Source organism: Nannobrachium achirus, assembly GCF_963921795.1.
Source record: "Nannobrachium achirus genome assembly, chromosome: 18".
Lineage (NCBI taxonomy): Eukaryota > Metazoa > Chordata > Actinopteri > Myctophiformes > Myctophidae > Nannobrachium > Nannobrachium achirus.
The window spans coordinates 56,680,866-56,706,712 of NC_137825.1; the positions used below are offsets into that span (position 1 = coordinate 56,680,866).

Below are 25,847 nucleotides of genomic sequence, written 5' to 3' on the forward strand. Positions count from 1 at the left end.
GTCAAATCGACACACCATCCAGTCAGCTATCGGCATGCCAAAAGATGTACAATTTGAGAAGTCTGGTTTAATCAGTTTTAACCTAAAACTGTGACTAGTGTTAATCTGTGTGATGAATCAACACAAATGTAGGCCTACTGTATTGAAAAACATGCTGGGAAGGAAATGGAATAAATGCATGCGGGGTGCCCACTGGCCTACTGGTCCAGGTGCATACCACTTAGGCATTTGCGACATAGGCATGGATGCATGGCAGCCTCGTCTCTCCCACCATTTCCTGTCAGTCTACTGCAGGGGTGGGCAACTTTGATGATGGCGAGGGCCACTATATTTCCACCTTCACTCCAGAGGGCCACATTGCATATTGCTACGTTCTACTTTGTCATTCTAGTATCTCATACAAAAGAAGCAAAAATAGCCGATCTACAAGCTCAAAACGCATCGCGCTGCGATGCGTTTTGAGCTTGTAGATCGGCTATGTTTGCTTCTTTTGAATTGGAATCTTGAATAATTTTTTGTTATTTTTTAATTGGAATCCTGAAATGTAACATTTTGATTTAATTTCAAACACATTTAGTTATATATTCATGTTGACTCTATGAACCTAAATACAAATACCTACATTGGACATAATATATATATATATATATTTTTTTTTGTTACATTTTAATACTGCTATACTAGTCATTAAGCTACTATTCCGGTAACTTGAGGGCCGCATTAAGTGAAGGTGAGGGCCACATGTGGCCCCCAGGCCGCCTGTTGCCCATGTATGGTCTACTGTCATATCAATAAAGGCATAAAAGCCCAAAAACGAATATTAAAAAAGAAAAAAGGAATAAATGCGTTGAACACATCAGATTTCAGCGCAACCTCAAGTCTGTAGTCTGGTGCTCTGTCTTCCGTGATTGACAGATACATGTATAACATCAGTCAAGTGGCACCAACCTTTTAGTCCAAGTGACAAAAGTGTTTCTTCATACAGTTCAGACTGCATGGGGCTTGTTCTTTTTTTTTTCTCGTAAACACAATTATGCATCCGCACCTTACACAGTGTCTTAACTCGTTTTGTGCTTTGAAGGTTCTCGGTGCTCGAGGAGGCATTTTGAAACAGATCCGGTCTTTGAAGCAGCCAAGGCAGGTCATCATAGGGACTTACCCGGGGATTACAGACCATAATAGTCACTGCCAAGCTTTGTACAGCTGTCGGCTTTCCCAGAGCCAGAACCTTACACAGGTGTGTAGGAATGCAGCACAGAATGTATCTCTCACAGACACAGGTGTGTGTGTGTGTGTGTGTGTGCGTGCGCATGTGTGCGTGTGTGTGTGTGTGTGTGTGTTTGCTCCCTCAATTCAAATAATCATCTTATATTAAACCATCCAAGAGGAGCTAACCCCACACATTACAGAGTGAAATTCAACGCCGTCTTTAGCACACATCAAGACAACAAAACAGGCCAAGGGTATTGATCACGTTGACTCCAGAGTGGCACATACCCGATTGTTTTCCAACATCCAAACAAATCAATAATAGTCCAAGAAGACAGAGGGGTAAATGATGTCCTCTCTATGTAGAGACTCGGGGGAAATTGACATCCTGCCAGGTATAAGAGGAGGCACTGGTCAATACATATTGTCATCTGCTTCAAATTTATCATCTACACAGATGTACTGCCATGTCACGTCTCACTTGTACTCTGGTAATTAGGGCAAAGTCATCAATAACAAGAAAGTAGTGTTAATAGCATTTTTTAAGCTTTGTTTATAAAGCTTAACCACTTTCAATCTGGTGTCCCTATTTTGGGCATGTGATCATAGGCAAAATACGTTTCACAAAATTTGAAACATTTTCTAACATTTTCAAAAAATAGCGGATCTACACGTTCACAACCAGGGACGTGCTGGCCATTGGGAAAAGCAGGACAACTCCCGAACGGCCGGTTCATTCCCTGCAGTAAATCGTCACTGTCGGGCAGAAACCTTGTATCTCCAAGTTTCAGATTTGTAATTTTTTTCATAAAGTAAAGCACTGCTTCATCAGACAAGGCCGTCGCCTTTATTTAAAGTAGTGAAAACAGCAGATCTACAAGCACACAACGCCTCGCACCGCGAGGCGTTGTGTGCTTGTAGATCGGCTGTTTTCACTAGTTTAAATCATTTTTAAAATGATAAATACAAAACAAGCGGTTTTGGACGGTTTTGGATGCACAACGTGTCTGCTTCTCTAGACTACTGCCTTAGTACTCCAAAAGTCTAATACTGTATATATATTCTCTATATTCTCATCTCATTATCAGACGTTTATTCACTACATGCCTCTAAAATTCTAGAATTCTAGATAATTGCTTTATCGCTATTCACTATCCTTCATTAAGTATCAGGTTGTATACTCAAGAAAATATCTTTTGAATAATGCATATCAACATCCACTGTTACATAATCCCAAGTGTCACCTGAAACTTGCTTTGGTATATCAAGCATGAAGCCTCCTCAGAACTGCTACTTTGAGGCTGAAGTGTGCTGACATACAGTTGTAGACACAACAAAAACACACAGATAAGACATTTTGCTGCAGATCCCATTTCACAGATTACTCTTTTTTTTTTTACTTGCACAAATTCTACCATTTATAAAAAAAAAAAAACCTTGAAGCTTGATTAAATTAACGCTAACCTCAATTTTGGGGGAATACAATTAATTGTGTTTAGTAAAAAAACATCAAAGAGTCAGCTGTCTCTTCAGTCATCTCAATGGTCTCTTTGTCTTTATTGTAATGGCTGCTACACAAAGGGCCATAATGAACCCAAACTGATGATAAAATCCCTTCTTATCTGTGTCGGTTCATTGAGCAATGGGCCTATGTAGCGCAGCAGTTGTACAGTATGTGTGTCTAGGCTTTAGCACGCAAGACTGTGACGATGGCAATGGTGTGGTATTGGTTAGCCTGATTTAGGGAGGTCTGTAGCTCAAAGCGAAGTAAAAAAAAAAGATGGTGGTTGTTACTGGAATCCAAAATCGATCCCACTGTATGCAAAGTTGCTTTTGAAATGTAAAACAAAGACTGTTCTTGTGTGTTTTGTTCATTTCATGACAGGAGGAAGAACAGGACTGTCGTATTGCCTCAGAATGAGGGGACTGTTGGTGAGGATCCAAGTCTGGTCACGGAGATGAAAGTGGTCGTGTTTCATCCACATGCGTCCAATTAGGGAATCTTCAGGTTATCAGCGCAGTAGCAGCATGTCTCCAATATGGCAATATTACCAAAGTACGATAAAGTTTAACTGCCGCCTCCAGTCAGGAGGGAATACGATAAGGGATCTATATCAGTGTTTCTTCTTAAAGGGGCACTCCACCACTTTTCAACCTATGTTCATATAATTGGTCCTCACTCAAAAATAGCTTTTTCTTTTTTTTTTCTTCCTCAGAGGAGGGCTGTGGGCTGGTAAGAAACCCATCGTCTTGTGACATCATCGATTACCAATCCAGCGTATAGAAACTGCAGGCTTTCTATTCCTGAAAAGTTGCAATTTTAAAGTGGAAGCCATTGTTCTCACGATAATAAAAATCTAAATATTTATTTCAAAAATATTGATTCATTTCTTTTTTTGGAAAATGATGATGTCACAAGACGATGGATTCTGAACTTCCCACAGCTCTCCTGGGAGACTTGGACTGAGTAGAAAACAATTGTGATATTTTATCATGAACATTATTGAGGACCTATTATAGAAGACAGGTTGAAAAGTGGTGAACTACTCCTTTAACCTAGATTAGGACAGATGTCCCTATTAGAAGGCAGGTGTACTAACTCACTTCTTGTTCTATCATTCATATGCTTGCATGGTGGGACAAGTTCAGAGGCTAGACGCCTAAATCAACTCTGTATTCACTCACAAGTCAATTTATTTGGCACACTTGTTCAACTGTTAATGCAAAGTTCTAATCAGCTTAATCAGTAATTAATGAGGCAATAGGAGTCGAGACAATAGTCTAGGACTCTAGAGATCTTGTGAAATGAAATGTCGCCAACCAATCATCAAGGACGATGATACACGAAAGAAGAAGAAGCTATCAGGCCTAGTGGAGACAACTAGGCTCTTACAAGCTACCACATTTCATGTATCTATTATATGAGTACTACCAGTAAGACGCCTAAGGGAGACAAGTGACCTCGCACTAAAGGGCCATGTCTTGGCCAGTGATGTATATCAGACCAGTTACCCATATATGGAGACCCCTGATACCCATATATGGAGATCCATCTATATGGAGATATGCTTGTAGAGCCCAAACAGGCTTACTCGGTTATTCGTTATGTGAAAATCCTATGACGTCTATGACATCTGACACCATACATACAATCCCTTTTATGACCATATATGGAGATCCCTGTCTGTAGAACCAGCCACACAGATATGGGCTGTCTTCCTCCATATATGGGCATTCCCATATGAAGTCCTTAGATATGGGCTTAATATTGATGACATCAGGGATCTCCATATAAGGGCCTAAAAGGGATTCTGTTAGTGTGGTTCCCCTGACTCTCAGTGATGTCAGAGGCCGGGTGATGTCAGAGCGTCAAACCGAGCATTACACGGAAATGTGACATGGAGACGTTACACAGAGACAAGATGTGAACGTTTTCATACTAAACTGCGACATACGGTCTCAATAAATGATGGCAAAATACAAATGTTACATGTAAGCAACCATAAAAACAATAAAGTATAATTAATAATTCTTCTGCACAACTAAGGTATGAGAATGTTCGAAAAGAAAGTAGACAGTAACTCAACCACTCGTTACAGCCGAGGTATGCAGAGGAGCATCTTTGAATGCACAACATGTTGAGCATTCAACCTTGAGGCAGAGGGGCTACAGCAGTAGAAGACCACACCGGGTGCCACTCCTCCAGTCAGCTAAAGAACTGGAATCTGAGGTTCCATTTCGCATAGGCTCACTAAAATTGGACAATAGAAGACTCCCAAGTAGCCTGACGGTGCATCGTGGGTTCGAGTCCTATCTATCTATACCGGGGTATCTTTATCTTTATGTCTCTCCTCATCTCTCTCTCCCTGTTTCCTGTCCATCTATACTACACATAAAGGCAGAAAAGCCCCCCAAATATCAAAAAAATAAGAAGACTGTAAAAACCCTGCCTGGTCTGATATGAATACATTTGGATAGTAAGGTCAGAATTTATAATAGCATGAAAGGACCGATCCATATTGCCATACTGGTGGTGGTGGTGTAATGGTGTGGGGATATAATTTGGGACCCTTAGTACTAAATGAACATCTTGTTGAATCTATGAAGAATTAGGGCAATTCTAAAGGCAAAGAGGGGTCCAACACTGTACTACTAAATACTATACTACTGTCTGTATCTAACCAGGAGAAGGAACAAAGGTACAGAACAGAGTTGATGAGAGAAACTCTGCATTCCTCTCGACATGTATGAAGGGCTTAATTGAAAGCCCTGTATATATCCATAGTCACCTTATGTTCAATCATGATTCAATAAATCTTTGGTCATGCCATGACACAGTTTCACACGGTGGACGACTGGATACTTTAGAATTGAATTCCTCATTAGAACGCAAAAGAATCTCTAAAGATTAACTCATTCTTGAGAATGAGACTCTGTTGCTGGTCTGGGTTATAGGCTATAGTCTACTGCATGTTTACCATACCATACCTGTCTCTCTGAGAGAAAGTCTCTCACACACACGCACGCACGCACGCACGCACACACACACACACACACACACACACACACACACACACACACACACACACACACACACACACACACACACACACACACACACACACACACACGGACACACACACAGTGCGAGAGAGGGGGGGGGTGGTCTCATTCTACTTAGCAGATAGCACCTGTCTGTCCCTGTTGAACCCAGAGTGGAGGTTAAATGTTTGTGTCATGGCTGCCTGGCTGGCTCCATATGGGCTGTGTGGCCAGACTGGAAGGTTATCACGCAGACAGGTGGCTCCATGGAGACATTTACGGCACACAGTTTGTTTATTTCCACTCTCTGCAGCTACATGTTCTGCGCACATGTTTCCAAATTCATCTTTTCGAAAAATAAAGTGCAAAGTGTCCCTTAGTTCATTGATTCTCTAAATGATTCAGCTAAATGATAGGAACCAAATGATCCCTTATGGGTCTGTAACTCAGAGAGTTTACAAATGGAACCAAATGGACCAGTTACTCTCCGAGTTAAATTAACATTTATTGTACAATATAAATTGGGGTCTCGGATATAGAAAAGCCATTTAAATGGGGATCCGTAGCCTATTGCATGTCTTGTGGGTCCTTGAAATTAAAATGGTTAATGGGAATAGAGTAAAAATCTTCTCTTATGGGGGGTCCCTGGCATATATTTTCAAATGGGGGTCCACGGGCTACTAAGTGTCCATTTGGGGGTCCTTCTCATGAAAAAGTGTGAGAACCACTGCCTTATAGTTAGCTCCTCCATCAACCTTGGTCGGGTTTGTTGCAGAGGCGTCAATTGGGTATGGCAAGCTATGGCACCTGCCATACCTTGGCTACAAGGGGAAAATAATAAAATGTACTTTTCATCGTGCCTGTTGCTAAGGTATGGCAACATGACTGGTGTCTTGCACGCGCGCGAGGGCGCGCGTGCAAGACACCAGTCAGGTTGCCATACCTTATCTTTCGCCGAACTGACGCCACTGGTTTGTTACATTGCTATTTACTATTGTTGTTCATTTTAAGGTTTGTGGAATGGAGGGGGCGTGTGTTTTGATCGACAGGGCGTGGATTGTCGCCCAGACGGACAGGGGCGTGTCCGCTCAGGACTTCCCACGACACAGACGTCGATGCCAAAGGGAGAGAAGAAGGCACGGGAGCGCACCACACGGCCACCCCTCCCTCCCACGGAGCGCAGCGCACGGGAACCTTAACGCACGGGGGGGATAATAAACTCAGACTACAATAAGTCACGGTGAACCTGATATGAGACTAATTTCATTTCTTGCATTTTTTTAGTTTTTGTTTATGATAAACAACAAGTGACATTGGAAGATCTGCTGGTGGAATATGAGTGGATATTTAAAGCGCAGTGGGCACGTTTTGTGTCACTTGACGCCGTGGCAGGAGCACGGCGAATTCATCCACAATGTGAACAACTTTTAAAAAAAATCAATAGTTTGTGGAAACATAATATATTTTCTTATTGGACGAGGCATGCTTCCTGCGTTAGTGTCCCCTGGCTCAGGATTAGCGACTAATGGGATGTAGCAATAAATGGAGAGCTGGGTTCAACTTTGGACACCTGAAGGTGCAGTCCAGGCTGTCGTTCTTCTTTACCATGATCATTCTCTTCATGTACCTGTTCTACTGCCTCACGGGATACTGCGACTCTCTGCCTAGGCCCATATTCGACCAGCAGAGCCACTTTCTGAAGAGGATCCTCGAGAACGATGGACAAGGAGAGGCATCACAAGCGACCGATGCGCACAGGGACGTTTCGGTCAACGTGCGGGAGCAGCTCGAGGACTTTGACAATTTTTCCGACAGTGACTCGCAGCAGGGCGCCAGCGCGAACGATCTGGACGCCATCAACAACATCAACAACAACAACATCTCTATAGCGAACAACTTCGGGGGCAAGAAGTTCCCGCAGGCGATCATCATCGGGGTGAAGAAGGGCGGCACGCGGGCGCTGCTGGAGTTCCTGCGCATCCACCCGGACGTGAGAGCCGTGGGCGCCGAGCCGCACTTCTTCGACCGCTTCTACGACAGGGGACTGGAGTGGTACAGGTGAGGAGGTTTTACTGTTTTAATGTCGTGTAAAAAAAAAAAAAAAGAAAGAAAGAAAGAAAGAAAAAGAAAAAAAATCTTTTATTCCAGTGTTTCTCAAACGTTTAGATTTCAAGCTCTCCCCTTAACTCTGACAGCATACAAATGCAACTTGCATTTGTACGCTGTCAGAGTTACGGACTTGTGTGGGTACATTTTTGTCTGTCATTCAATGTTATATGAGACACTTCAATGGTTTCCTATGGAAATAAGCTTAGTCTTCTCTAGGATCTCCTTTTAGTTGACCGTGTACCAGGGAACTGTACCGTCATGAAACGGTACCTTTTCCTATGCAAACTTCTAATAGTCTTCAATCAATCAATCAATCAATCAATCAATTAATCAATCAATTTAGACCCCGGTCACCCCCCTAAGGAACCCACAGAGCCCCCATGGAATCCACTTTGAGAAACACTGTTTTATTCCATATTTGACGCAATATTTGATATAGGCCTAGTGCGAATTCTGAGAAAATTATTTAACGTTATCTTAATCAGACTCCTACGTTCCGTTCCACACATTTGACCACAAGCGTGCGTGGCTATATCCCATACTAGTTTTACTGTGACAATGTAAAAGGAAAATCTAAATAGCCATGGATAAACCCAAGGAGGCATCTACAGTATATAGTAGAGCCACTTTCATGCAGGTGGACTGCAATTAAGCAATTCATATTATATACTCTGGCATATACAGTATAATGTTGAGCAGGTCCAGTTGACATCATTGGATCAAGATGGCAAGAGCTAAATATCTAAAGTGACTATGAAAAATGGCAAATTATGCAATATGCATGGATGGATGGATGGATGGATGGATGGATGGCAGGAGCTTCAGTCACAAAGACTGGCAGTGTTTCATCAGGAATCGTGAATAAAGTGTCATCTGCATTTGGGAAAGACACGAGGGTTGGACATTTGTGTATTTGACAGAAAAGCAACTCTTCCTCAGATGACTGAGAACGTCAATGCTGGACATGATTAGACTGTGTCTGCAAGATTACACAGTTGTTTCAGTTGTTTGTAGACAACTACATTGAGGGATGTTATGGGGTTGCAGTGCATCAAGCCCAAATGCTAATGCACATCAGATGAGAGTTCAGTGGTGCAAAAACCATAGGCACTGTACAGAGATGTGGAAAAAGTGATATGGTCACATGAGTCATTCTTCACCGTATTCTCGACAAGTGGGTGAATTCATGGGTGGCATAAGAAAATGGGACAGGTCCGAAGTCTTGACCATACAGGGGTTTAGTACACTGTTGTGTTCTGTGCGTGCGTGCGTGCGTGCGTGTATAGGGTATAGGGGTCAGCAACCTTTTTGAAATGAAGTGCCACATAATTTTTATTTCTAAAGTGTCAATGTGCCATAACATAAATTATGTTGCGTCATCAACATACATTTCAATGACAAATATTTTGATTGGCAGGACATTACTAGTTTTAATGAATGTAGAATTTTGTGCAAGATGTATTTTGCTATTAATTAGCTAACTTCACTTAATTGACCACGTTTAAAAATGTTTTAATGACAAATATTTTGACATGTTTTGATTGGCAGGACATTGTTGTAACGAAACGATCATTACACCCAGAGCAATAAACCACCTATCTCCCCGACTCCCTCCCCAGTCAGAGTTCAGAGTTTTAATGAATGTAGAATTTTGTGCAAGATGCAATTAGATATACACGAGCTAACTTCATTTAATTAATCCGCTCTCTCACACTTCTGCCAGTGTGCCGTTGATCACCCTCCCCAGTGCCAATGTTGGCACCCGTGCCTAAGGTTGCCTACCCCTGGGGCATATAGGGTGGTAACAGGAAAAGCCGACCTAAAACAAAGCCGACCCAAACTCGTTTCCCAACGGGTCTGTGGCCTTAAGCTAGATATAGACTCAAATCTAAACTTTGCTTCTGGGGGTCCCTGGAACAAAATATTTTGCGTGGCCAAATACGTATCATGCTGGGGGTCCTTGACATGACAAAGTTTGAGAAAAAATTATAGCAACATAAGTTTATTTTCAGAAAACTGTTAGGATTTAGAAGACATTTGTAGAATGTGCTTATCAGTGGTTAAGGACCCCCAAAATGTGTTTTTGGCCGCGGACCCACAACTCCTATGCTCTCTTCTCCTCCTCTCCACAAGTCATCAATATCCCCCTAACACCAATAATGAGTGCCACAGAGTGACTGCTAAAGGTAGGAGGGTATTCAGTCCACTGCCAATAAAATGCTGTTTATTGAGCTGACACGCAGGGGCGTCACAAGGGGTAGGAAAGTGGGACTGAGTTACCGGGGCCCAAGGTGGAGGGGCCCTAGTAACTTTATCTATTGAAAAATAGCAGATATACAAGCTCACAGCGCGGCACCGAGTGCCGCGCTGCGAGCTTGTAGATCTGCTATTTTTTTTTGAAAAGTCGTGAAAATGTGTGCAAATCTTTGAATATGTATTTTTTTTAAGCGAACATTTGTAACTCAAATTTTGCTTCCGGGGGGGGGGGGTCCCTGGAACGAAATATTTTGAGATGGGGGTCCGTGGCCAAGTTCATATCATTTTGGGAGTCCTTGACATGAAAAAGTTTGAGCATCACTGACATAGAAACATAGGTTTCTTGCACACATTTTCAAAATGTTTCAAAAATAGCAGATCTACAAGCTCGCAGCGCGGCACTCGGTGCCGCGCTGTGAGCTTGTTGCGACCGTCAGGGAGCAGTTTACTATGAAAACCTCCACCGGCCGTCCGTCCGTCGGTCGGTCACACGTCACACGTCACACCTTTGCCCTGCTCATATCTCCGCATCAGTATATAGGGCTTGTTTGTTTATTGTATGACATCACGCCACATCATCAGCTGTGGACTCTGTGATGTCATCGTATCGCATCAGTATATAGGGCTTGTTTGTTTATTGTATGACATCACGCCACATCATCAGCTGTGGACTCTGTGATGTCATCGTATCTCCATATATGGCCATCTCCGTATATGGAGATATAAGTCGTCCATGCCCAAGTATGGGCTGGTGAGGTCAGACTTTGTGTGATGCGTAGGTTATCTCCATATATGGAGATTCAACATTCCAGGCAATGCTCTCTTCCCTGGTGAGAATTGCCCCTTTATATAGGGCTTGTTTGTGTATTGTATGACATCACGCCACATCATCAGCTGTGGACTCTGTGATGTCATCGTATCTCCATATATGGCCATCTCCGTATATGGAGATATAAGTCGTCCATGCCCAAGTATGGGCTGGTGAGGTCAGACTTTGTGTGATGCGTAGGTTATCTCCATATATGGAGATTCAACATTCCAGGTGTAACTATGGCTACCCGTATGACGTGAGAGGTGGAGGTTGTGATATTTGTGGAGATAAGCGACCAACGGTCGCTTATCTCCCGATTAGGGAGTCTTACTGGTATATCTGCTATGTTTCAATAGTTAACATTCATGGGGGGCCCGCAGTGAATCCTTGTACCCAGGGCCCAGAATTTGGTGTGACGCCCCTTCTGACACACACTCCTTCCCTAAGTGTCCGCGTGGGTCCCCTGGGGACTTGGGGGGGGGGGGGCTCCCTTCCTCCCCTGATTGCAGGGAGATGCACGTGCGTGTCCACACGCGATGAGGGACGCACAAGTGTGAAATGACCGATCAACGAGTTGATCAGGCTTTTGGCGGAGGATTAGGGCGAGAGTGAGTGAGGAATGTGATTGCATAGGAGGGTGACTGATATATTGTCATATACTGTCGGGCAGAAACCTTGTATCTCCAAGTTTCAAATGTGTATGTTATTTTTTTTTGTAAAGTAAAGTCCTGCTGAACATACAAGAATGTCGCACAAAACTAGTGAAAATAGCAGATCTACAAGCACACAACACGTACCTCGCACCGCAAGGTGTTGTGTGCTTGTAGATCATCTATTTTCACTAGTTTAAATCATTTTTAAGATGATGTATGCAAAACGAATGGTTTTGGACATACAAGGTTTCCACGCAACAACAACGATATACTGTATACTGTATAGAGCAGGGGTCTTCAACGTTTTCAGGCCAGGGACCCCCAAGCTGATGGGGAGATGGAGCAGGGACCTCCTACCTCGTAGGGTGGGGTGGGGCTACAACATACATTGTATTAAAAAAAACATAACCACTTAAGCCCTCTTTTATACTTTGGCCATTTGAAAAGTATTTCTGCATTGGGGTATTACTACTTTTACTTACTGCACTGTTAAGGCCTGTCCATACTTGACGGAAACCACCCTTTTCGGTCAAAAGGTCGGTTCGACTACAAAATGACGTCACTCGCGACTTCTGAAAGGCATTAGACCGAATGAGAGTTCGGACAGTTGCACGTCGGAAAGTCCAACTCACCGAAGATTTCGGAGATACTATGGTATTAAGAGGACAGTATGAGTCACCAGAAATGGGTGTTTTTGATGACTTTATCATGGTTAAAATGGAGTTTGAAGTTACAATGGGTGTGTAATGTGTATGGGAGGGGGCCCAGGATGCGTTATTGGAAATCACACCACAGCTCCAGGCAAACCCCGCCCATGGAAGCTTTTGATTGGCTAAACGGGAGCTAGGGAGCGCTTCTAACCTAACCTCAGTAAAACTATGCCTAACTCTAACCCTAACCCTAAACCTAACCTCAGTAAAACTATGCCTAAACCTAAACCTAACTTCAGTAAAACTATGCCTAAACCTAACCCTATCTGTCGATGCTGGTGAAACGAAACGAGCGGCTCCGTCTGGAGCTGTGGTGTGATTTCCAATTGCACACCCAGGACGTTCCTGACTGATGAAATGAATATCAAATATCTAAAGATGGAATAAAGTAACTTAAAATCTGTCCAGGTTGTTCACCTGATTAGACAACAAAATGACCAAAGTCTTTTTTTTTTTAATCCATCCACTTTTTTTTTAATTATTTTTTTTAAGTACAGGAATATCAAAATATAAAATTATCACTACCATATTGAGAACGATATTTTTTATCTTTATCTTGCCTGGTGGGAATGACCCTTTAGACCGCAGACCCCCATTTGAAAAGACAAGTTACAAATTACAATTGACGCATTTAGTAGACGTTCTTATTCAGAGAGACTTACAAGTGCGATATGGGTGCACGCATGATGGGAGTATAAGCAAGAACTCTATTCAATAAACAATAAGCTTTTTTTTGTGCTTTTATCTTTGACAATGTGGAAGCCCACTTTTTTTTGTGCTTTTTTCTTTGACAACGTGGATTCTAACGACCACCTAACCCTAACCCAAACCCTAACCTTAACCTCAGTAAAACTATGCCTAACCCTAACCCAAACCCTAACCTTAACCTCAGTAACTACGTGAGACGCAGTGGGGGTGAGAATGTCTTCCCGTCCGTCTTCCCGTCCGCTCGTCTTCCTCACAGCCCGTCCTCAATCGCTAGCTCCCGTTCACTCGCCAGCTCCCGCTCACACATCAGCGCTCACACATCAGCTCCCGCCGCTCACTCATCAGCTCCATCCACGTCTGCTTTGTCGTCAGGGACGAGGACGACTAGAGTGAGCGGCACGTTGGTGTATGTTCAGGTGTTCTAACCTACTGAAACCCTTGTCACACTGTTTGCACACAAAGGGTTTTTCTCCAGTGTGGATACGCTGGTGTGTCTTCAGGTTACCTAACTCACTGAAACTCTTGTCACACTGTTTACAGGTGAAGCGTTTTTCTCCAGTGTGGGTACGATGGTGTCTCTTCAGATTACCTAACTGACTGAAACTCTTGTCACACTGTTCACACACAAAGGGCTTTTCTCCAGTGTGGACACGCTGATGTGTCTTCAGGTGACCTAACTTACTGAAACCCTTGTCACACCGTTCACACTGGAAAGGTTTTTCTTTGGTGTGGACATGCTGGACATGCTGTGTCGATACCTCAATGAAACTCTTATCACGTAAGAGGCTTTCTTTCCTTTGTAAGTCATCAGATGTTTCTTTACTTCTCCTGGCTGCGTTGAAGATCAAGCAAGATCTCGGTTTGTCTGTGTCCATGTTGCTGGCCGGTTACACAGCTGTTGACCGTCGGACAGGAAGATGAGGGCAGCTTGTTGTGGCTCCTCGACATGTTTTCATGGAGGGTGACCCGAGATGTGAAGGCGTATGGACTCTTAGAACAGGACACCTGTGTCTTGAAAGGTAGCTTCTGCTACTTTGGACTGTAAAATTGGAAGGCGTTTCTTTGTCTCTTGCGGGTTGGAAATTCTCGGTCAATCTCTTTGTCTATGTCTCTATATGTCCCTGACTCTCTGTCTCTCACAGTACACTCTGGCTGCAAAAGCTTTCTCACGGTAGTACTCAGACTAAATGCGACGTCACATCTTATATAGGTAGACCAGAGCTCTGGTCTGACATCACACAACACAAACCATTGACATCATTCCTAGTAACACCGATTTGCACATCTGTCAGTTGCAATTCATCCATCTGTGCATTTAGTTGAATCATTGAATCAAGTTGATGACCAAAACCAGTAGTAAAGGCTCAGGCTTATCAGACATAATGCCTGTTTATGCCCATCTACTGTATGCCCATCTGGCATATGCTATGCTACGGGCATAGACGGCCCCTCTCGTGGCCGTGATGTCACCCTGTGTTTTTCAAGGGTTTTCCCATTGGATGAAGTAAACACAGACACACAGACAGACAGAAGTCCTTACTCGTTTATGCCTTACCCATATATTTATTGTTGCGACCGTCAGGGAGCAGTTTACTATGAAAACCTCCACCGGCCGTCCGTCCGTCCGTCCGTCACACCTTTGTGACCATCAACAAACGTCACACCTTTGTTGATGTTTAAATCGAAGAGTCTTGGTCAAATACTTCTGTTGGTTTCTGCACTGATCATTTATACAATTCAGCTGTGTTTGCTCGTGTCATCATGATGAGGTCATAAATCAGCCATGCCCAAATATAGATTTTACGGGTTTACATGCTTACTCAGTTATTCGTTATGTGAAAGTCCTATGACGTCTATGATATCTGACATCATCATACATACATTCCCTTTTATGCCCATAAATGGAGATCCCCTCTGTAGAACCAGCCACTGACATCACTGTAATGTCAGGGGAACCAAATCCCTTTTATGCCCATATATGGAGATCCCTGTGATGCCAGGGGAACCAAATCCCTTTTATGCCCATATATGGAGATATGGAGATCCCCGTGTTGCCAGGGTAACCAAATCCATTTTATGCCCATATATGGAGATCCCTGTGATGCCAGGGGAACCAAATCCCTTTTACGCCCATATATGGAGATCCCTTATGTCATCAATATTAAGCCCATATCTGTGAATATCTTTGGGTACCAGATGTCTCCATATATGGTTAAATGGTCCGATATACATCACTGGCCAGAAGACCAAGAAATGGTGCAACCTCGCCCTTTGCTTTTCTCCCTATAGGCATCTTACTGGTAGGTAGTTTAATGAGGAATGCAGTATGGTGGTAGGTAGGTAGTTATGGCCTTTGATGTAAGATTTTCACTTTCTAGGATAACTATATTTGCTATTCCCAGATGATGCCCTTTTAGGGTACCCCTCATGCCCATATATGGAGATCCCCAGGCTTTACTAATTAACATAAGTTTTATGCCCATATATGGAGATCATTGTCCCAATGTCATCAGATATATGGGCATAAATGGACACAGGCAAACTAGATGGGCTGTATGGATATCCAGATGTGTGATGTAAGTGTTTTATTCCAAATGTGGCACCCCACAGACATATTTCCAGAAACAAAATCCCTTTCATGCCCATATATGGAGATTTCTGATGTCATCAATCCCAGGCCCTGTAAAAAACATGGTTGCTATGGTATGAGCAACTTATGTCTCCATATATGGAGATTCAACTTCAATGAGTAACCATGGCAAACTGTCAACTGCCCGTATGTCTTGATAATTGGTAAAACAAACTTTTGGCCTATTTGTGGAGATAAGCGACCAACGGTCGCTTATCTCCCGATTAGGGAGTCTTACTGGTAAGTATACTATGAAAACCGGCACATCTTGTCCACGTATCTCTGTCACGCCTGACACTGTGGTTCTATGGGTTTGTCTGTGGTTCTATAGGTTTGTCTGTGGTTCTATAGGTTTGTCTGTGGTTCTATGGGTTTGTCGCTCTGACATCATGCTCTGTTGATGTCAGGGGGACCACTCTTAACAGAATGGGTTTGCCACTCTGACATCACGCTCTGGCTTGATGTCCCTTTTATGCCATATATTTTATGCCCATATATAGTCGACAATGTGATGTCAGAACATGCCCATATATGGGCATTCCCAGATCACACTTGCAAATTAATTACGTCCTTGTCCGTTTTATGCCTATATATGGAGATCACTGTCCCGATGTCATCAATATTAAGGGCATATCTGGGAATGCCCATATTTGGTAATGCCCATATATGGGCATGTTCTGACATCACATTGTTGATAATTGCACAATAATCATATATATCAAAAGAGACAGAATCATGTTTTGTATATTTAAAGACAAATTAAAAATGATCTTTATTTTTTTAAATAAATATAACACATAGAACTTTTTTTCTTTCTTCAACAATTTCGGGGACCCCCTGCAATATCCCCGCAGACCCCCTGTTGAAGACCCCTGGTATAGAGATAGGGAGAGAGCAAAACAAAGGAGGGAAGAAGAAGGAAAAGAGACAAAATAAGAGGAAGAGGGGTCCGAAGCTAGGGGGATGTCAGAGAGAGAAGACTGGTTATCGGGGACAGGGATAGAGAGAGACTCAGAGAAACATGGACAGGGAGAGATCAATACCGCCTGTTAATGATGAGTCCACTATGCAGCTCAGGTGTCACACGGACAGACTCCATCAAAACCCCAAAGCCTGCGTGTGTGCACAAGCATACATTGGCTCCTTCTGTTTATCTTTTCATCTGATAGAGGGAGCGCACACAACCATTTGATAATACAAACCCATAGTACAAACATGGGTTTGTACTATATGGGTTTGTACCTTTTACAACACTGCCACTCGAGTGTGGAATTCCTTGACGATTTCCCTTAACCCATTTAGTGCTCCAGACATGAACGGGTTAAATGTCCAGCGTGCCTCTCGCAGGCTCCATACGCAGCCATTATCTTATTTTGAAGGCCAGAAGTCCATTGCGTAAACACTTCCGGGTTGACGTCATGACGTCATTCAACGGAAGCCTTCGTCACCCCATGCCGTTGCTAAAATGGCAGATCGTTGCCTTTGTTATTATGTTATTGTAGCGAGAATCTAATGCCATCCTTGGCTTTAAAAGTGTTGTTTGGAGAAAATGGACATTAAAGATGAGATCCACCGTCGGCCTCCATGTTATGGGATTACTATTTTGTGAACGTGGATCCGTGATGATGATGAATCGGCGAGGTCCATCGTGCCAGGACCTTCCAACGGACTGTAGGGTAGGAGAACCGGCGTTACTCTATATACAGTATGTTACGCGAGTATACTCGGGATCGGCACTCTAAATACTTGAGTATTTTTCACGAGTATACTCGGGATCAGTGTTAAATGAGTTAAAACATGTAAATGCTGGCGAGGGGCTCTCTCCATTCCGACATGTCGCCACTCCGACAGTGACTTCTTATTGTCGGAGTGGCAACACGTCCATAGAGGTTAAGGTTAGGGTTATAGGGTAAGAGATAGGGTTAGTGTCTGGCTCACAACGCTCACAACGAGTCGCATCGCGACGCGTTGTGAGCTTGTAGATCGGCTATTTCCACTATCAAAGTTATTTTTTAAGTAGTAAGTTGTCAAATGTGTCAGTAATTTCTTTGTATATTTAGGTTATGTGTCATATCTACCATGTATAACTTCAAAACCTAAAAGCCAAACAGAAATGTAATTATCAACGACAAAAACACAATTAAATCGTTAATCGCCAATTATTTGAGTGACAATTAATCGTCATGTAAAATGTCATATCGTGACAGCCCTAGTTCTAACTATACCTGTGCCGTGCTGCATCTTAAATGTGACTACTGTACTAATAAAATATTCAAAATATTCAAATTCCACCAAGCCGACGGGAGGCTGAGATCATGTTTTTCACTAGGGGTGTGTTCAATTCATCGATATGGCAATAATCGTATCGAATTCCTTGCCGATAATCACATCGATACACAGGCTACCATATCGATACGGCAGGAAATGCTGTGTCAATCCATCCAAACATTATTTATTTTAATGTATTTCCTTGCTTTTTGTTTAAATGTTATCAACTACGTTTTTCAAATGTATATGGAAACGTAACATTTTCGGACAATATATTGGTCAAAACATCGACAATCGGTGGTCTAAGACTCTGTATTTAGTAGGACACGGTCAAAATCAACGTGTATCGTGACATCGTGATACGTATCTATCATGAGGTTGTAGGTAATACCCAGCCCTAGTTTTAGCCCCATTTCTCCATGTGTCCGTATGTCCCTCTGTTTACAGTTAAGCCCTTTGCACACAGGACAGTTGCGTTTTTTTCGTTTGCTGCATGAGTAAACCGCATTGGATTTGGTGTGCAATGCTGTGCGGAATCGACGCTGCGGATCCCAAAAGGAGTCATAAAAGGAGTGATGAGTTTTTTACCGCATGCGACAAGACGCACAAATCGAACTGGTTTTGATCGAGAAAAAGACGCGCGGCCGCAGCCACTCGTCGCACGGCCAATTCGGATCCGGTGTGCATGAGGTCGTAGAGAATCATTGTTTTCTTTTTAAAAAGTGAAATTGTCCGTTTTATCTGTACGGATAAACGTGCCTGTGTGCAAAGGGCTTTAACCGTGGACACCACTCGACCAGTCAGTGTCAGACTTTACATGCACACTCCCAGAAGGCCAAGGAATAACCTCCACCCCAAATTCTGTCAGTCTCATATGATGCTATAACGATTTACGATTTTCATTTTGGTACAATCAAAACAAAGTTTTCCTGGTTTCCTTGGGCCATGACGGAACTCCCTATATTCTGTAAGCCATGCCAATTTCTGCCTAAATAGATTTTCAAAGCAGCTACTCCTAGTCCTTTGTCCAAGACTCACACAAATTGCCACAGATTATCTTTGGAGTCATCTGATAAACATGCATTATTCAGATGTTTCATATTACGTTCCGATGGGCTACAACTGCAGGAGGGGCCCATCTTATGAGGAAAAAAAGGCCCAAAATCATGCTATTCCACCCCAGTTTCCTCGCATCCTGATGGCCACAACCCACGACTTAAGGCAACCCGTGGAGATCTTAACTGAGAGCAAAATGTTCTAGTTGTTGTACTTTGATTGTCATTGTTGTTTTGAGGTGAATAGTTTTCCTCTTTTGATGGGGAAAACGTTCCTCACTTTGACAGTAGGACCTTTCTTGTAAAACTAAAGTCAATGCTGGGACGTCCAGATGGTAGAGGTAAAACCCTCGCCTTCCAAATACAGAGGCTCAGGTTCGATTCCCCGATTAACACAGTAATGATGGTTCAGGGGCCGAGGTCCACTCAGCAGGGAGGAGAACTGCGAACATCTGCGAGCATTACGCTCCCCCCAGGGGCGTCACACGGGGGAGGAAAGTGAGACTGAGTTACTTGGGCCCAAGCGGGAGGGGACTTAATTATTTTATACTATTGAAAAATAGCAGATATACAAGCTCACAGCGCGGCACCGAGTGCCGCGCTGCGAGCTTGTAGATCTGCTATTTTTGAAAAGTCGTGAAAATGTTGTGCAAATCTTTGAATATATGTATTTTTTTTAATACATATCGTTTGTAACTCAATTTTCTCTTCTGGGAGGTCCCTGGAACTAAATATTTTGAGATGGGGGGGTCCGTGGCCAAATACATATCATTTTGGGGGTCCTTCACATGAAAAAGGTTGAGCACCACTGCTAGAAACCTCAGAAGGATTTGAAATATCGAAAGACGATTTTTCAAAAATAGCAGATCTACAAGCTCTAGCTGTAGATCTGCTATTTTTCAATAGTTAAAGCGCAATAGAATGCGTCTAAATGGGTTAAACCTCTTCCCTCTATGAAGAACTGTTCAGGGGGGCCCCACAGTGAATCCTTGTACCCAAGGGCCCAGAATTTGGTGCGACACCCCTGTGGAACTCCTCACTGTCAGGTGAGGAGAAGCGCTTGTTGGCGTATCGGAGGAGACGTGGCTCTCTACTTCCTCCCCGGTGCCGGGACAACACCAGCATGGGGTTGGCAGTGACAGGGACCAGAGTGGAGAACTGGCAATGACTACACTTGGGAGAAGATGAAAACAACTGAAACTTAAAAGTCGGCGCCTCATTATTACTGTGCAGTGGCCACTTGCATTCTCCAATAAATGGAGGAGACACATCAGAGAGGGTAATGTTGTATTCCTCACACCAGAATGGTGCAGGTCCTGTAGCCATTAGCAATGGTGTAAAGTAACTAAGTACATTTATTTAAGTACAATTTTGAGGTATATATACTGTATACTTTACTTGATAGTACAGGCAATCTAAGAAAAAAAATGGCCAACCTTGAACAAATTGCAACACAAACTCTTTCAACTTTTTTTGTTTCATAAATATGTTAGTAATAACATATCAAAAGTCCTAAGAAATCCAAGTGGTGGAACATAGTGAAAAATGCTGAAATAGGTGATGTCCCAATTCCCCATTGACGCCCATGTTAAAAATTGATTTATGGAAGTTTTCTTAGCTGTTGTCCAAAGAAAAGGTTCAATACTTTCCAGAATTACCTAGAAACTGTGTTGGATGCAGTAAATTGATTGTTCAAAGGGAAATTGTTAATATTATAGCCATTTTGTGAGAAGAAAGGGACAAACTTCACCCAAGACAAAATCGGATAATATGGTTTATGAATGCAATAAAAGGTAAACTGTAAACACAACATTATACAAAACTTTAAAGTTATAAAAACAATGTTGTCATTATATTTAAACTATTCATCATCATCATCAGTTTCAATCAGACATGTGTTTGCACACCCCATGTCTTTGCAGTTTGCACATGCAACAGAGCAGTCAATGCCATGCTTCTTGCAAGTGCACCTCAGACTACTGCAGTCTGTCTTGCAGGTGCATCTGATGACATGTAGCAGTTCCTGTGGAGCTGGAGGTATGTCTGTCTGGACAGGGACAAGCCCCCCATCATCCTCTTCCCATCCCCATTCTTGCAGCAGGAGCTAACATGCAGTTCCCTTCCACTGCTGCACTTGGTAGTACACACAGAGACTGTGATACTTTGCTGCTGCAGCTGTAGGTGGCAGACTCTCTGGCTTTACAGCTTGAGATGTGCTAGTAGCCACCTTCTCAGAAGCACTTGTATCTTAATGAGTCAAGACCCTCCCCAGACTTCCCATTGTACAGCCAAACCAAAGCCTTCTCTCCTGCTGAAACAACCTCTGCTGTTGATGCTGACTGTTTGTCAAACACTGTAGCTTGCTCATGGAAGTCATTGATGGTTGTGATTTTTTTGAGGGGAGCTGCTTTCCCAATGCCTTAAAGCCAGGAGGTAATGTCACCCAGCTACTGCGTGGATGAAGAGAATGTGATTGCACACACTGGGACCCAGCTGCTGTTTCAGAGATTTGATGTTCCAGACATGTGGCTTCTTCACACTCTTTTTTGGCTCAGGTTTGAAGATGAGGTTGTGTGACCTGAGGTCAGCATGGTAGATGAGGAGGATGAGCAGATCTGTGTCATCACCAACGACCACAGTATTTGTTGTGGTTGCAGATTCCACTGCTTTTTGTACTATGAGGAGATCAGCATCTCCTGGGGCATGGTGTGTCTGACCGTTCTGTGTCTGTAGGTGACCACTGAGCATGTTGATGAACTGCTGTTTGTTTGTGTTGTTTGCAAGGTACTCGTCTTTTTCCATTGTAACAGGCAAGTACTCATCTATGGTCACGGTTGCTCCAGTCCTCCCACCTGCTCGCCTTAGGTGTGTCATGTCTTTGGTGTTTTGTGACATACTCGCCATACCGCTTGCATGTGTCCATGTAAGTGGATCCACGTGCTGAATAGTGCTCCACCATCCAACACATGCTGAACAGGGCCTGTGACTTCTGAAAGGTCAGGTGTATGGAGTGCCCAGATGGCCTCTGCTAGCACTGGCTTCTGTGGCTGTCGAAGCATCAGGGAAGTGTCAAACAGTGCTGGGGGATGTTTTTTTAATTTGAAGAGGGATTTCATGTGGTCAGACGAAGTGATCGGCTATGGGCTGGCCTGTCTGTAGATTTAGCTATCGAACAGGTGCTCATGAGGAGTATGAAAACCAGTGGTGACCTCACAAGAGGGCGAGGGATGCCAGAGCAGAAACATCAAAAAGATCACAACCATCAATGACTTCCATGAGCAAGCTACAGTGTTTGACAAACAGTCAGCATCAACAGCAGAGGTTGTTTCAGCAGGAGAGAAGGCTTTGGTTTGGCTGTACAATGGGAAGTCTGGGGAGGGTCTTGAGTGCTTTTGAGAAGGTGGCTACTAGCACATCTCAAGCTGTAAAGCCAGAGAGTCTGCCACCTACAGCTGCAGCAGCAAAGTATCACAGTCTCTGTGTGTACTACCAAGTGCAGCAGTGGAAGGGAACTGCATGTGAGCTCCTGCTGCAAGAATGGGGATGGGAAGAGAATGATGGGGGGCTTGTCCCTGTCCAGACAGACATACCTCCAGCTCCACAGGAACTGCTACATGTCATCAGATGCACCTGCAAGACAGACTGCAGTAGTCTGAGGTGCACTTGCAAGAAGCATGGCATTGACTGCTCTGTTGCATGTGCAAACTGCAAAGACATGGGGTGTGCAAACACATGTCTGATTGAAACTGATGATGATGATGATGATGATGATGATGATGAATAGTTTAAATATAATGACAACATTGCTTTTATAACTTTAAAGTTATAAACCATATTTCCGATTTTGTCTTGGGTGAAGTTTGTCCCTTTTTTCTCACAAAATGGCTATAATATTAACAATTTCCCTTTGAACAATCAATTTACTGCATCCAACACAGTTTCTAGGTAATTCTGGAAAGTATTGAACCTTTTCTTTGGACAACAGCTAAGAAAAGTTCCATTAATCAATTTTTAACATGGGCATCAATGGGGAATTGGGACATCACCTATTTCAGCATTTTTCACTATGTTCCACCACTTGGATTTCTTAGGACTTTTGATATGTTATTACTAACATATTTGTGAAACAAAAAAAGTTGAAAGGGTTTGTGTTGCAATTTGTTCAAGGTTAAACCCTAGAATGCCTGTACTATGAGTATTTCCAATTTCCAATACTTTTACTTCTACTTCTACTGCATCTTGGATCCAAATATTGTATTTTTACTCCACTACGTTGATTTGAAAACTTTAGTTACTACTGTAGTTACTTTGCAGATATAAATTATATTATAAAACATAGCCTATATTAACCACTTAAACCCTATTTTATAACTTGGCTATTTGAAAATAGACGATTTTGAACTTTTACTTTTGGTACTTTAAAGGGGAATACGACTCATTTTCAACTTTGAACTATGTCATTAATATGAGTGCATCTCTCCATTCCGACATGTCTCCTTTCCGACATGTCTCCATTCCGACACTAACCCTATCTCTTACCCTATAACCCTAACCTTAACCTCTATGGACGTGTTGCCACTCCGACAATAAGAAGTCACTGTCGGAGTGGCGACATGTCGGAATGGATAGCGCCCCCGGACCAATATACCTTAGAGTTGTTGTGTGGAAATAAGAACCTGTGTTGCATTGAATTATGGAATCTTACTTTGGTGTTTCTATATTGCAGTATTGATTTTATTTAAGTAAAGATGTGAGTACTTTTTCCTCCACTGTTTCTGTGATACAGTGGCTCTCTATTGAGCAGTGCGGTCAAAAGCTGCATAGTTGACATTTATGCTGCTTTTTAATACTTGTTGCTGATAGGACATTTGACCTTACCCTGTGGTCTTTTGATGTAGACGTGATATACATAGGTTTCTCTCTCTCTCTCTCGCCCTCCCCTCTGTCTCTCTGCCCCCCCCCCCCTTCTCTCACAAAGGCCTAATGAAACGTGTGTTTTGTTCCGTCTTAATCTGCTGACAGCCCGTGTCAACGCTGCGCGGATTGGATCAGAGTAACGACAGGTCAGGCATTAAAGTGGACAGCTCAGGGACTTGTAAAAAGGGCCGAGACAGGGATCGGAGCCCATGCCATGGTTAACCCTGCAAGGCCCAGCGTTGCTTTTTGGCAACGTTTTTTAAATCATTTAAAAAAAAAAATGTATAATTAATTTTCCTGTTCTTTTGTCACATTAAGATCACCATTAAATCCTATTGTTTAGTATTACAATGCCATTGGCCACGATATTTGCATATAAATACCCGCCACAGAGGCTGACATTCACACCTCCCAGAGAAGTTGAAATTCCAGCGTCTGGACGAACAACATCTCACTTTTTAACTGAAGCTATTCCTCACAAAAACATAAGTAGAATGCCTGTAATATTTTTTTCGTGATCATTAGAGTGTCTAGAACATGTACATGTGTTATTATTGTGAAAAATATCCCCAAAATGCAAATTAGAGCATGATTTATTATGGCTATAAAATCTTACAAAAACATTATTCATTTTTTAACATTACATTTTCCTGTGATTAGGACTCCTACAACACCATCTGATTTAAAAAAAAAAAATTGGCCAGTAGAAATTAATTCGGGCCTTGCAGGATAAAAATAAGGCCTCATGAAGTGTTTGGCCAGGGCACAGGAGTTTATTTTTCTCTGCCCCGAGCACTGCAGTATGATGAGCAGGGCAGTGGTTAGCTTTCCCTTCGTGTTGTTATGGTTTGTTGGAGGAGAAAATCATATATATCCAGTGCCCTGTAGTTCACCGGCTTATGGACAAGGCAGCATAACGACAGTTATAGACATTTGTATGGCGTGGCGCTGAAGACGCCAGCCGCCTAGAACAGTGGTTCTCAACCTGTGGGTCGGGGGGTCCCCAGTTTATCTTGGGGGGTCCCCAGATGATTAACTTAATGTGCAACATTTATTTTCTCCCTCAACAGTAAACAAACCAACATAAAGTTTAAGTGTATAGAGGGTATCTGCACATTTCTAACGTGACAATTTGAGGACTTTTTAATACCTCTAAAATCACAAACTAAACATTGGCCAAACTGTCAAATATTAGAGGCAGAAATTGTGGAAATAGCCGATCTACATGCTCACAACGCCTCGCAACGCGAGGCGTTGTGAGCATGTAGATCTGCTATTTTCACAATAGAACCGTGTTATACAAAATAGGTGGGGGGGAGGGGGTCCCCACTCCCCAGTTAAAATATGATTATTTTGGGGGGCCGCGGCCTGAAGAGGTTGAGGACCACTGCTCTAGAACAGGGTTGGTCTGTATCTCTGTCTTTATGTCCCTACAAAAGTAGACCAAGCATAGGGCAGCTCACCCCGCAACGCGCATGCAGGGGACCACAAAGCTCAGGTGACACTGCTACAGCAACCGCAGCGCAGCAAAAATAAATCTGGCATCTTTGGTGATGTTATATTCAAGGTATATGCATATCACTGTAGCCCAGTGTAAAAGGATGAAGGACATAGGGATGGGACGATACGCGACATTGATTCGTACATCGTGATGAAAAACACTCAGGATAATCGTATCGTGGAGATTTAATTTATCGTGATATCGTCCTCCGTCATGCCCTGGGATCAATTCACCTTTTATTTGCCGAGCTGCATATCCGGTACCACTTAAACCCTCTATTGGTAATAGTACTTATAATATACGTACTCAATACAGTCTTTTCATCACTCTCTATCAAATGTCTTTGCCAAAAAATAGCCGATCTACAAGCTCACAACGCGTCGCAACTTGTAGATCAGCTATTTTTTGGCAAATGTTCCGCCCCATGATAATGGGATTTTGATTATCGGGATAATATCGTAAATCGCGATTTCTTTAGT

General features: G+C 42.9%; 1 protein-coding gene and 1 long non-coding RNA gene across 2 annotated transcripts in view; both read left to right on the plus strand.

Moving 5' to 3' along the window:
* LOC308303313 overlaps positions 1–25,847 on the plus strand; it is a 468,570-nt gene that overhangs the window by 89,374 nt on the left and 353,349 nt on the right. The window lies entirely within an intron of this gene.
* LOC308303849 (heparan sulfate glucosamine 3-O-sulfotransferase 6) overlaps positions 7,277–25,847 on the plus strand; it is a gene marked incomplete at both ends in the record, with an annotated part of 54,135 nt that continues 35,564 nt past the window's right edge. Inside the window, one exon of the mRNA XM_080748347.1 lies at positions 7,277–7,809. Within this exon, the coding sequence (XP_080604473.1) occupies positions 7,277–7,809 (533 nt within the window). The remainder of the gene's footprint in view (positions 7,810–25,847) is intronic.